This window comes from Urocitellus parryii, chromosome 13 (assembly GCF_045843805.1).
Source record: "Urocitellus parryii isolate mUroPar1 chromosome 13, mUroPar1.hap1, whole genome shotgun sequence".
Classification (NCBI taxonomy): Eukaryota; Metazoa; Chordata; class Mammalia; order Rodentia; family Sciuridae; genus Urocitellus; species Urocitellus parryii.
The window spans coordinates 26,163,286-26,176,043 of NC_135543.1; the positions used below are offsets into that span (position 1 = coordinate 26,163,286).

At 38.6% G+C, this 12,758-nt stretch overlaps 1 protein-coding gene across 1 annotated transcript in view; it reads left to right on the forward strand.

Moving 5' to 3' along the window:
* Positions 1–12,382, forward strand: part of Skor2 (SKI family transcriptional corepressor 2) — a 34,660-nt gene extending 22,278 nt beyond the window's left edge. The window contains exons 6-7 of the mRNA XM_026381302.2: positions 5,347–5,414; positions 12,320–12,382. Coding sequence (XP_026237087.2) covers positions 5,347–5,414; positions 12,320–12,382 — 131 coding nt within the window. The remainder of the gene's footprint in view (positions 1–5,346; positions 5,415–12,319) is intronic.
* Positions 12,383–12,758: the final 376 nt, after the last annotated feature.

The window sequence follows — 12,758 nt, forward strand, 5'->3', positions numbered from 1 at the left end:
GTGGATAAAGGTATTGATGTCAGATTCAAAGAGACTAAAATTGACACTGAAAGAGGATCAGTGAGGATCGTGGAATCCAGGAGCCACCAGGGCTCAGAGTGGAGTCCTGGGTTCTGCAGGCTTGGGGACCAACTTGCAGCCCCTGAGAGAACTGGGGGGAAAGGCCAGTCGGTGACTCCAGGGAATGGGGGCTTCAGGAAAAACCCGAGTAGATTCCATCTAAAATGTCATAATTTCAGATTCTCATAAAGCATTGCTCTCCCAGAAAGCTGATTCCATTCTATTAAAAATAAACGACATCTCAGCTACCTGCATCTGGTTGTCTGCGTATTCCCACTGTGACCCATACTGAAGGTTCACTTATGTTCAGTGGTGTCCCTCCTCCTTCCTCTGTCTTCTTGTAGCACCCTCTGGAGGTGGGGGGAGGTGTCCAAAACACCGTACAGACCAAACATCCCTGTAGTTGCTTGGAAACAGTATGGCAAAATGAAGATGGTGTATGGAAAAAGAACTTCACAGCCTGGTGCGCCCTGAGTAGGGTGTCCTGGGTCACTGGATGTGCCACACAGGCTTTCTTCTTACCTACAGCCCAAGAGTGCAGACTGGATACTTCTCTTGCTTCTTGGAGAGTTTTGGCTTTCAAGCTTTCCTGGTTGCAGTGCGCAGCCTGTGCCACTGCACTGTGGCGTTTCTCTCTGCTACCTCCTTTTTTATCATCACTTTCCAAAAATTGTTGAGTTTTAAGGGATTCTCATTAGAGAAATAAGCTTAATCATTTCATTTCCAATTATATTTCCATCAAGTTTTAGCATATAGCGAAGCTTTTAATATTTTTGTTTCCTTGTCAAATGACAGTCTTTGTATCTCAAAAATTATGTTTGTCTTAGAAAATTTTAAATAAACAGAAATACAAAGGGAAGAAAACAAAAACCTCACCTATAATCTTGCAAATGCTATTAACATTTTGGAATTTCAATCTCCTTTAGTAAATCTGTCTTTTTAATACATATTAGATTCTTTTTTTTTTAACAGTGAGATTTTATACAATTTTTTATCCTCCTTTTTTCCCTTCCTTCTTTTTTCTTTTTCTCCTCCTTCTTTTTGATACTGGGGACTGAACCCAGGGATGATCTGCCACTGAGCCACATCCCCAGCCCTTTTTAGTTTTTATTTTAAGACAGGGGCCTGACTTAGGTGGCCTCAAATTTTATCCTCCTGTCTCAGCCTCCTGAATTGCTGGGATTATAGGCCTGCACCTGTATCTAAGTCATCTCTTCTTTTTTTACTTAAAATGTGTTTCTTGAGGCTGGGGAAGTAGCTCAGTGGTAGACCACTTATCTAGCATGCATAATGCCCTGGGCTCTGTCCCCAGAAACACACACACACACACACAGAGTCTGTGCCACTGTGTGTGTGTGTTTTTGTGTTTTGCTAAAGGAGAAAAAAATTCTCTTTTTATTATTACACATCATTCTATAAATGTCTTCTCCTTCTCTCTCTTTCTCTCTCTCTCTCTCTCTCTCTCTCTCTCTCTCTCTCTGTTTATTGTGCTGGGAATCAAACCCAGGACCTCTCACACGCTAGGCAAGTGCTCTCCACTGAGTTAGCGAGAATGTCCCTATGAAGCCCTCTTGTGTTAGACAATATGGTTTGTCCAAGCTTCAGATGAGAGACATTGTAACTAAAATCTTTGCACATGTCCATTATTATTTCCTTGGGATAAACTCCTAAAAGAATTGTTATTAAAGAGTATGAACCGTTGAAAGCTCTAATTTCAGGTTTCTTCCCCCAAAGGGTGTGCCAGTTCATGGTGCCATCCCTGGGACCACACGTAACATCTTTTCTTTTAGTCTTCACTACCTTAACTGGAAAATGGTGCCTCGTGTCATTTTATTTCTTTTGCTGCTAACATATTGAAGACTTTTCATCTGTTCATCATTCATCTTATGTTTTATAAGTTCCATTTTATATTCTCTCCCTCTATTTTTTTGATGTGTCCATTTTCTTATTGATTTGTAGGAATCCCTTACATACTAAAATATTAAATTTTTGACATGACACAAATATTCTCTGCTTTATATCAACATCTTTAGATGGTACAATGGTGTTTTTGTGTTTGAGAAGTTAAATTTGTAATTTATTTTCATGTCAAAGTTTTCAAGTACTGTCTAATCAAACCAATCCATCTTTTTTCCTCTTTGATTTTTTTGTCTTTAATGCCTTTCCCCCACTGCAATCCTCACAAAGATATTCATTGTTCATTTTTTAAAAAATAATTTAATGTCTTCATTTTTCTCTTCATTGTAAGGGATTGTATTATGTACTGTAATAGAACAATGAGCTGGAATGAAGAATAGTTTTCATCATTTCACTTTTAATTACTCTGGGCTGTTTCCACCCCCTGACTATCAAATCTTCTGGAATCCCAAGGAATGTTCCAGCCAGGTCAGCTTCCGATTGCCCCTCATTCCTAGTCTATCTCAGTTTACCACGTTGATCAGAGGCACCTTGGATCCCTAGAGAGACAGGGGAGCCTCCTGAGGCTTGGAGGAAAGCTGTCTTCTGGAGGGAGGTCTGCTTTTCTTCTGGGCTGTCTGTGTCTGCAAACTCTGGCTTCCTGGAGACATTTAGGCCAGGCCGTGGGACCAATGTGTTGGAACCAGGGCAATTTGTAGAGGACTGACTCCCCTGTTGCCCTGTCCCAGCCTGTGGGCTTTGACCCACCCCAGAGCACCCTAGTGTGGCAAGGTGGGTGCCAGCTCCTCAGACAGCACCTCACCCCTAATTGTTATCAGTGTGAATCAGAATATCCCCTTCCTCCTTTCCCAGCATAGGAAAGACGGAGGTGGGGGAGTGCCACATCCGTTCACCTCCTCATCCAACCTTATAACACTAGAGCATAAAGGGCCTCAAGAGCACAGCACTGCACACTCTTGCTTCTTCAGATAAAGGTCTGAGGCTGCAAAGTGGGGCAGTTCCCAGGGATGGCAGAATCCCCCCTGCAGGTGGAGAGTACCTTGCTGGATTCATTAACTCACCCCTGCTGTGTGCCCAGCAGAAGCACAGAAGTGCTGGGGAAATTTAAAAAGTGTCTGCAACTTCTCTCCCTGCCCTTCAAGAATTCATTGTTCAGTTGGAAGACAAATGTGTAACAACTAATAGTGTGTATTACGGACATATTTACAGAGGTGCTGATTGGGTGCTGGAGAAGTACCAAAGAAAGGTGTCTGATTCTGGCAGAAGGGGCAGGAAAATGAGAGAACTTTCTTGGGGAGGTGATGTTGGAACTGGACTTTAAAGAAAAGGCTGGTATTTTCCGTGAAGGCAAAACATGGCAGGAGCAAAGGCACAGAGACCAGAAGTTGGGTGCATGTTTGAGGACTGGAGGGTGGTTTGATGGGCGATAGGTGCAGGGTGTTTCCTCTGAGCCCTCAGCTGCTGCGAACTGACCACTCCCAGTCACCCTCTCCTTGCACACCACTCTCCACCTCTGCTTCCTTCTTCCGTCCCCAAGGGAATGAGAGCCCCTACCCTCCCTCTGCACCAGATGCTTCTCTCTCTGCAGTGCCTTTCCCAGCAAATTCAGAAGAGAGATTAAGGCTTTGAAAAAAAAATTAAAATACATGCTTGGGGTTGGGAAAAGAAATCAAATAGTATAGAAGATAAAAGTAAAATAAATACATAAATAAAAGCAACAAAGTTTTAATCTCTTAAGTATCCAGAGTCTTGTGAGTGCTAAAGATTTATTTATTATCTTGAAAATGATGGCCATCAGAGATTTTAAAGCGGGAGAATGAAAGGGATTTGGAGAGAGAGGGACTGGAGGCCTGAAGTCAGTTGGGAAATTATTCAGGGAAGAGGTAGGTGCAGGGTGTTGCCTTTGAGTGTTGCTTGTGCTTGGGAGGACACAGGGACAAAGAGTGGAGGAAGGAGGGAGGACACAGGGGATCCACACATCAGGTGGCTGCAGAGGTGGAAGGGAGAGGAGAGGAAAAGCCGAGAAGGGAGTTTCTGGTTTCTCCAAGCAGCTGCTCTATCAACCATAAATGCAAAAAAATTACATATAATACTTAATCACACAATCATGTTAATTTCTCCTTTAAAGCACAAAGAGCCAAAGCTGGCCAAGTCTATGCTTTTAAAAAAGATCACATGGAGAAGGTGCAGTGCTGTGCTATGCATTTCAAAGTCACTTCTTAAATGAAATAAAAATGATAAACATGTGGGCTGGGTTTATAGCACAGTGGTAGAGCACTTGCCTGGCATGTGTGAAGCACTGGGTTTGATTCTTAGCACCACATATAAATAAATAAAAATAAAGATCCATTGATAACTTAATTTTTTTTTGTTTTAAAAAAATGATGAATACCCAGAATTATAAAATGTTTTTTTGTATTATAGTATCTCTTAAAGTCCCCCCTCCCTGGTTTCTTGGATTGAGGCAGTTTATTTAATGGCATCAGGCCAAAGGGGGACATACCAGGGTTAATATGGGGTAAGAAGGATTGGCAGATTGGATTGGGATTGGGAGAGTCAGGCCAGAATACAAGTGAGGTGAGCTGTAGGGAAGCCAGCAGGCGTGTTCCAAGGCTTGTGTTCTAGTGGCCCAGAGCTTCATCTGCACGTTGGTCAATCCCCTCACTGACAATGAACTTGTGGAGATAGTGCAAGCTCAGTGCTGTACTTGTACAAGTGTGCGAAGATCAGAGAACATGAATGCAGTGGATCTTTCTTTATAATTCTTCTGTGTAAGGGACTTGATGGGGGCTGAGATGCTGTGAAATATAAGAATAGGCCTTACTCTCTCAGAGTTTACTGTCTGATTCAAATTCAATCACAGGGTGCTGAAAACATGTCTTTAAACAGCCATGATGTTTACTTAAAAGGGTGGGGGTGGCTACAGAGCAGGGACTCTCTATGGAACTATCAGCAATATTTTAGTGGTCCCTCAACATCCACTGGGGATTGGATCTTGCAGGGGAAGATCCATGGATGCTCAAATCTCTTACCTAAAATGGCAGAGTGTGTGCATATAACCTCTGCACGTTCTCCTATATACTTTAAATAATCTCTATATATAATATAATCTCTATATTATTTATAATACCTAATACAATGTGCATGCTATGTAAATCATTGTTAGACCAAATTGTTTAGGGAATAGTGATAAGGGGAAAACCTGTACATACATGTTCAATACAGATGCACTTTTTAAAACTGCATATTTTTGATCTTAGGTTGCTTGAATCATGAATGCAGGACCCTCTGACATGGAGGGCCAACTGTACACTAAAAGTAGATTTTGCACTTCAACTAATTTTCTTCTCTATTTCTCTCTCTTAACAGATAATTTTCAGGATCAGATGAAGAGGGAACTAGCTTACCGTGAGGAAATGGTGCAACAGTTACAAATTGTAAGATGAATTTCTACTTAAAAATAGATGCAATTTGATGGATTTGATTTCAAACCCCACAATATGTATGAAACTGTTCCTGTTATTTTCCAGGGAGTCCTTGGGTCCACTTACCTCTCAGCTGGTTTATATGCTAATTACCAAGAGATTTACTTAGGAAACAGGGCAAACAGATGTGTCGGTGTGCTTCCTCTAAATGTAACTACCTACCATGTGTTAATAGACAGATGCGTAAATTGTCTCTGTGGGCCAACTAGAGGTGTCTGATGTTTCCTTCCACCCAACAAACTTCCATACCTGGTGCTGCGCTGCGTGAGAGCACAGGGAGGGGCCACTCTCTCCTGCCCACCCCTCCTTTCCTGACCCACACCTGAGCCAGGCCCTCCACAGTCAATAGAGCTTAGTATACACACAATTAACCAATTGCATTCACTTGAAGGATAATGAAAAGAAACATTATTTTCAAATAAAGTGTGTTACTCTATCCTAATCATTCTTCAAAGTAATCTATTTATATAGGAGAAGAAAAAAAAAAAAAACAGAAGGATGTCTGATAAATGTAGAAGCTTTGTTTGGGATTTTTGTTTGTTTTCTGAAGTCTTTGCCCTTTGTCCCTGCACAGACACATCTGGTATTATTCATTAGTGTTCTCAAAGGGTTCTGCCAAGCTTCCTCATTTTCATGAGTACAATAGGGAAACTAATTTCTGCTCAATATTTTCAAGATATTTTTAATCACCTGGATAAAGACATGTGCTGATCCTTAGTGGTACTACCAGCATGATTATTATAATTTGGGTTGCTTGACATTTTTGAGCTGATCTGTTACCCTTGTACCAATTAGGTGTGGGTATCTGTGCATCTTGTTTCAGAACTAGGTATCTAGTCTCCGTCACAATTAAGAAATATGTTTTAATGTTTCCTTTCTGCATCTGTTGTGCCTGTGTTCATGGAGATTCCTTAGAATCATTCTTAAAGCAGTCTTGGATTTCATCATGTTTTCCTGAATTCTGGGGGCACTGTACATAAGATGACGTTACAAGATCCTGCTTGTAACTCTCAAAACAGCCCCCCCTTTTTTTCTGACTCAGTCCCTTAATGACAGCTCTCAGTTCTGAAAACCTCTATACAAGGTGCCCCTTAAATAGGAACTTATGTTAGTTTTGTCAGTCAGTCTTGTATGCACCTAAATTCACTATGGAGAAGATAATTTTCTTAATCAATTGGTAATAAATCCCTCATAGACAGTAAAAAAAATGGATCTACTATCGTCAGTTTTTTATTTCTAGATAATAAGTGGTATAATTACTTGCTGTGAATATACCTATTGTTTTCTTCATCCAAAGGAATAATTTGAATATAAGCAGAGAGATATAAAAATTTTAGACCTTACTGATTTTACATAGAGCATTATTTTCATATTTTTTAAATTGCCATATATGAGACTAAAAAAAATTGATTTCAGGGTGGTAGTGAATATAGCAAAATTGGCATTAGAAAAGGAAACAAAGTATTTATTTTATTTTCCCTTTTCAAGGCTAGTTATATAAACTTAATGTCTTTTTTATATTTGATTTCTTTAGCAAATAAGCAGGTGGTATGGATGGAAGAAAGGTCTCATGTCTTTTGAGATAATTGGCACCTGGAAAATATGAGTTGGTATTACTAAACATTTTTATTAGACTGTATTACAAAATATTTTATCATCATGTATCTGTGGATCTAGATGAGTCTTATTCATCCCTAACAAGTTAAATAGTTACACAGAAGCTAGAATTTTCTCCCCAACCCTACAGGTACAATTCCTGAAATTCACAAAACTATATTCATATGATCAACAAGAAAAATTGGTGAAATAGACATGATTCATCCCTCCTGCTTCTTCCCCTCTTTGGTATCCCACTAGCAGGGTCTCGCATCAACGAGACCAGCCCCTAGCAGGGTCTCGCATCAACGAGTTAGAAGTAGACATTTGCCAAATGAATCACCACCCATGAACTTAGCTGACCTAACTCTGATGCTTTCATAGAACAGTCCCCTTAACTCTTAATGTCCCTGGCTTGGTCCTGACTTCCTCAAATGTTCTTTTACCTGCTATGCAACTGCTGCCATAACTAGTAAAGTAAAGCATACTGATGAGTTATGGGGAGCTGGTGTATTAGTACTGTGCTGTCAGCAACTAGCAGACGTAAGCACTGAGGTCTGTAAACTTGGCTCAAGGCCCATGTTGTCAAGATTTTTTTTTTCTCATAAGAGAATTGTTGTAAGGATTAATCTTTTAGGGATATTATAAGGTGCAAGTGAGTAATAAACAGGAAATGCACATGCATAAAATGCTAGGGCAGTGTACAAGTAGTGTCTATAATAGTTGAACCAGTTAAGCCTCGATGGCTGGAGAGATTTTTTAAACAGAAAGGATCTGTGTTTGTGTTACACTATCTGCTTTAGAACTGATACAGTGTGACTTGAATAGTGATATATCTAGTTCCCTTATTCAGCTTTATGTATCTGCTAATGTACCTGGGGGAAAGTGTCTTTTAGAAATTCCTATCTGAAGATTATTAAAGAGTTGTGAAGTATCACAGTTATTGGCTTTCTCAAGATTTTAGTTGAATGATCTCATCCATCAGTAAATATCATTGTGTACATTGCTTTCTGAGAACAGAACAATCCACTCAAAATCATTTTATACTTAAAGTTTACAGAGTGCATAATACAGAATAATCATTTTTTCTGTAGATGAAATAAAAACCAATCCTATCTTGCAGTCAAACATATTAAAATCATCATATTTTGTAATGACTCCCATAGACCCACAGTGGATTTATCCTATGTGTTACACAGCGTTCCTATTCTAAAGACTTATATGGAAAGCATCTCGGGTATCATTGCCATAAAAAGAAAACTTCTGAATTTCTTTGGATCCTACATTTATAGATTCTCTGCTGACTATCATTTCTGTGCTAGTGCATATTTTTCTAGTTTGTTAGATGTAAAATTGTGGTGACCATAGAATCAAATGATAGACTCTCCTTGTGCATTTATACATAAATATGCATGTATCTCAATGCCGAGCTTAAAGCATATGTAGAATAGTTTATTTAACATTTATTAAGGAACACAGGCTAACACTTTAAAAAAATAGCTTAAATTTTGAGTTTCAAAGTATTTGACATAGTTTGTGTTAAAATCCTGCATCTCTGCTCTGGGTTTTCAAATGCTTAAAGCATTCTCTTTATTAGACTGGATTTATTTACACACACAAAAATAAAGTCCTCTCACTAGGAACCCAATACAAATTTTTAGAATTTAAGAAGTTCATGAAAATGTAAATGTTTAGTATAATAAAGGGTAAAAGATTCCTCATTCACAAATGAATTGTGATTCTAGGGGAAATATGTTCAATTAAAAAAAAATCCATCATCCCTTTGGATTACAAAGAAGCTGAAGATATTTTATTCAGTGAATAACCCTTTGATTAGTGTTTCCAAGAATGGATTATAATGATTTACAACATGAACTGAGACTATTAGGATGCCCTGATAATCTTTTTTTTCCCCATTGCTTATTTGGTAATAATTTTTAAAGCAGTGCTTCTCTGTATATAAACTATTACTGCAGTTTTTTGTGGAAAACATGCTGTTTTCCTTTAAAAAAAATTTTTTTTGATCCTCGTCCTTGAAGGACATTGTGAAGCTGCAACACAGCACATGGTTAGGGCTAGACCCAGACTCTCTCCTCCTTGAAACTTGCAGGATAGCTACCGCAAAGCACCAAGACAAAGCATATGTTCTAGTCTTGAAGTGCCCTCTGCTGTTTTTCCAGAATGCTGCAGTCACAAGCAGCTAGGGGAACTGGTCTCAAAAGTTCTTCATTAAAAGCCTCAATTAAAATAATGTTCAATCAATAGATTTAGTACTAATGTTTCATTCACTGTGGACTTGTAAAAAAGCAGTTTACCACTTCCCAATGGTGAGAGCACAGTGCCTCTTTGCAGAGAAAGGAGCAGTAGGTCTTTCCCACTGCTGTTGAGCGCTGGCTTTGGATAAGAGCTCAGCTCCTCAGTGGAATGGACTTTTCTTGGAGTTTCTCCAGTATTCATTAGGATGGAACTTACCCAGATTCTTAGTCTCAACCCAGAGAGTTTGTAAAAATATGTTTTACATGTTTTGAAAAAAGTAGATCAAATAGTTACTGTTTTCAACTGTACTTTTAGAAAAAGATTCCTAGGCCTCTAGAGGATTTTGCTTTTATGGCTGAGTATGTGTCAAAGGAGATCCCTGCAGGTCAGGAGCCTTGATACAAATCTGAACTTCTGTGGAAGCTTCCTTAAGATTTTAAGATTTTCTAACAGCAGAAAGATTTTGACTATTTGACTCCTCCGTGCCTTTTTCCAATTATTCATCTATTGCCTTGCATCTTAACAATGATCAATTTCCCTTAATTCTATAGCCTTCTCATCATTCTTTCTCTGAGCTCTTGACTCACCTGAGTGAACTCAGGCTAACTCTCTCTTAGTACAAACTAGGAAAGTTGAAAGACTCCAATCCCTGTCTTTTTTGCACTTCTAGGGATCAAATCCAGAGGTTTCAGGGCCTGCAAACACTCTACCACTCAGCTACATTCCCTAACCAACCCCAATACTTTAGCTCAATTAGAGTCAACTGGGCAACTTAGAAGTGACATAACATTTTAATTAACGAATTAGTTAATTAATTATTTTTTTTGTTCATGCCAATCTGGGTGATTTCCAAGCTGGCCAAAATGAAAAGAAAACTTCTGTAAGTCCTGTTGTAGGAGATGTTCATGGAATAATGGCTTAAATGGAACCTCTAGAATCCTGAGCTCCTGGAAGTTGGGAAGAGTTTGCTGATGTGTCTATAAATCCAATATTGCATTTTATGGAATATGAAACACCATCAATTTTAAGAGGCACGTTACTTGGCGAATTACAAGAAAAAAAATTTCGACCATAATTTTAAGAGGCCATAATTATAATAATTTGATTTAAGAGATGTTAAAATGTGAGGAGGAAACAGGTATCTTGGAATCAATGAAATAACCTAGTTTTCATGAACAAGTAGGCCATTTGCTAATGTAATTTTTCTTTTAAAATTATTGTTGTTTTTGGTTTTTATTTCTTTTTGTTTTAAGAAAATAAATTTAAAAATTAGTGTTGTGTGAAGATAATTCTCACAGCAGTTTAAATTTCATTCTGGGGCTTTGGGGAGGGACATTTGAAAACATCCTTTTTCTCTTTTCTTTCTCCACTTTTTACCTTAATAAAATGCTACATTGTTTTTTCTGGAGGAAAAAACACACACAAAGGAGAGAAAAAGGCATTTTGACTTAGCTGTGAGAATAGGGACCTATTGGCACTTTTCTTTGGGTTAGGATAAATAGTTTACACACTTGTACGGTGACTCATGGTGATGTTGACTTATCTCTCATAGTGCCTGGCACAGAACAGACAATAAATCTGTGACATCCAATCCTGATGTTGAGGACTCTTTCTAAATATGAAAATGTCACAATCCAGGGGGGGGGGTGCGCCCCTGTGATCCCAGAGACTTGGGAGGCTGAGGCAGGAAGATCACAAATTCAAGATGAGCCTTAGCAACTGAGCAAGACCCTGTCTCAAAATAAAAATAAAAAGAGTTGGGAAATGTAACTCAGAGTGCTCGCCTAGCATGTGTGAGGCCCTAGGTTTAATATTCAGTACCCCTCCAAAAAAAGTTATGGGTAACTCATTGTGCCCAACAGTTTATATCATTTATGGTTATCCTAAATAATTGCATTCAATACTCTGTTCTATTACACATCTACCCAGAGAGGTGATTCATGAGCTTTGGCTTATTGCAGCATACACCATAATGGAAAGGCAAGATTCAAGGGTGTCTCTGTTAACAGCAGGTGTAGCATGACCTCCAGTGAAAAGAAGAGGTAACAAGAGTAGGTCCCTGTGTAACGGTCCTTGTCATAGTTAGCTAGCTGATCTCAGCCCACATCCTAAGCTATGAGATTAGAACACTGAACTTTTTATGTCGATACATGAATCATTTATGTCAATGCTGCTATCTATGTCCTTTATCAGACATGTGCCCATCCAATGTGTTTCGTTTGTGATCGTGCATCAAAATAGGGGACTCTTTTAATTTTCTCCTTTTTTCCCATTAAAGAGATTATTTGATTCAATTGACCTATTTTTATGGTAAAATGGTCCAGCTCACCTTAGTCAATAAGATCGTTGTGTAAATTTGAAGCTCTTTTCCATTAACAAAGATTTGTATTTATGGACTGGAAGATCAAGACAGTAAAACACACCAATGTGCTGAGAATGTGAAAATGTACATCACCAAATTCAAAAGCATTGCCTAAAAATTTAAAATAATTTTATTTCCCTTCCTCTTTTAAAGTAACATCCATATTTTTATGTTACATTCTTTTTTTTTTTTTTTTTTTTGGTACCAGGGATTGACCTCAGGGGTGCTTAACCACTGAATCACAACCATTGTTCTATTTTGTTGTTGTTGTTTGTTTGTTTGTTTTTAATTTAAAGACAGGGTCTCACTGGGTTGCTTACAGCCTCACTAAATTGCTAAGAAACTTGTGATCTTCCTTCCTCAGCCTCTCTCCCAGACAGGTGTGCACCATCACACCGGCTTTATGTTACATTCTAAAAGGCCAAATATGTATTTCTTAAATAATATTTAAAATAGGTAAAATCTCTAAGATCTTGAGTTTAGTCTTGTAATGATGCAGGTGGGTAACACAATGATAAAGGACTTTAACTGAGGTTAGAGGAGAGGATGACCGTTTAAATTTTCTAATTAAAATGTGATGGGTTTTCATTAGCGACCTGCCTCCAAATCAGCTCACCTGGATGGTTTTGCTTTTGTCTTACAGATCCCCTATGCAGCAAGCTTGATCAGGAAAGAAAAGCTTGGTGCCCATCTCAGCAAAAGCTAAAAGGTGAGAGCGCCAGAGGAAAGAGATTTTTAACAATCCCTGTTGTTACTGCTGACTGTACTCTTGATTGATGTATTTGAAATAGCCCAAAGGATTTGTAAAGTTGTATCCTGTGTTTAAGTCAATACACTGATGAGCTTTACTATATCTGGGAATGAGACTTGATATGTGAATGACTAAGCGCTTCTTATAAATTCCACAGAAAATTCCTGAAAGTAAGGAAGTTCTCTACTCAGTCTGCAGAAGTGATGCTCATTCTATCTTGAGATTTTCTGCTCTTTAGGGTTCTCTCTGACACCCTTGTTTCTACCCCTTGGAAATGTCACCAGTCATGCTTTTATCGTATCTCATCTTTTTTGTCTTTCCTTTGCTTCTG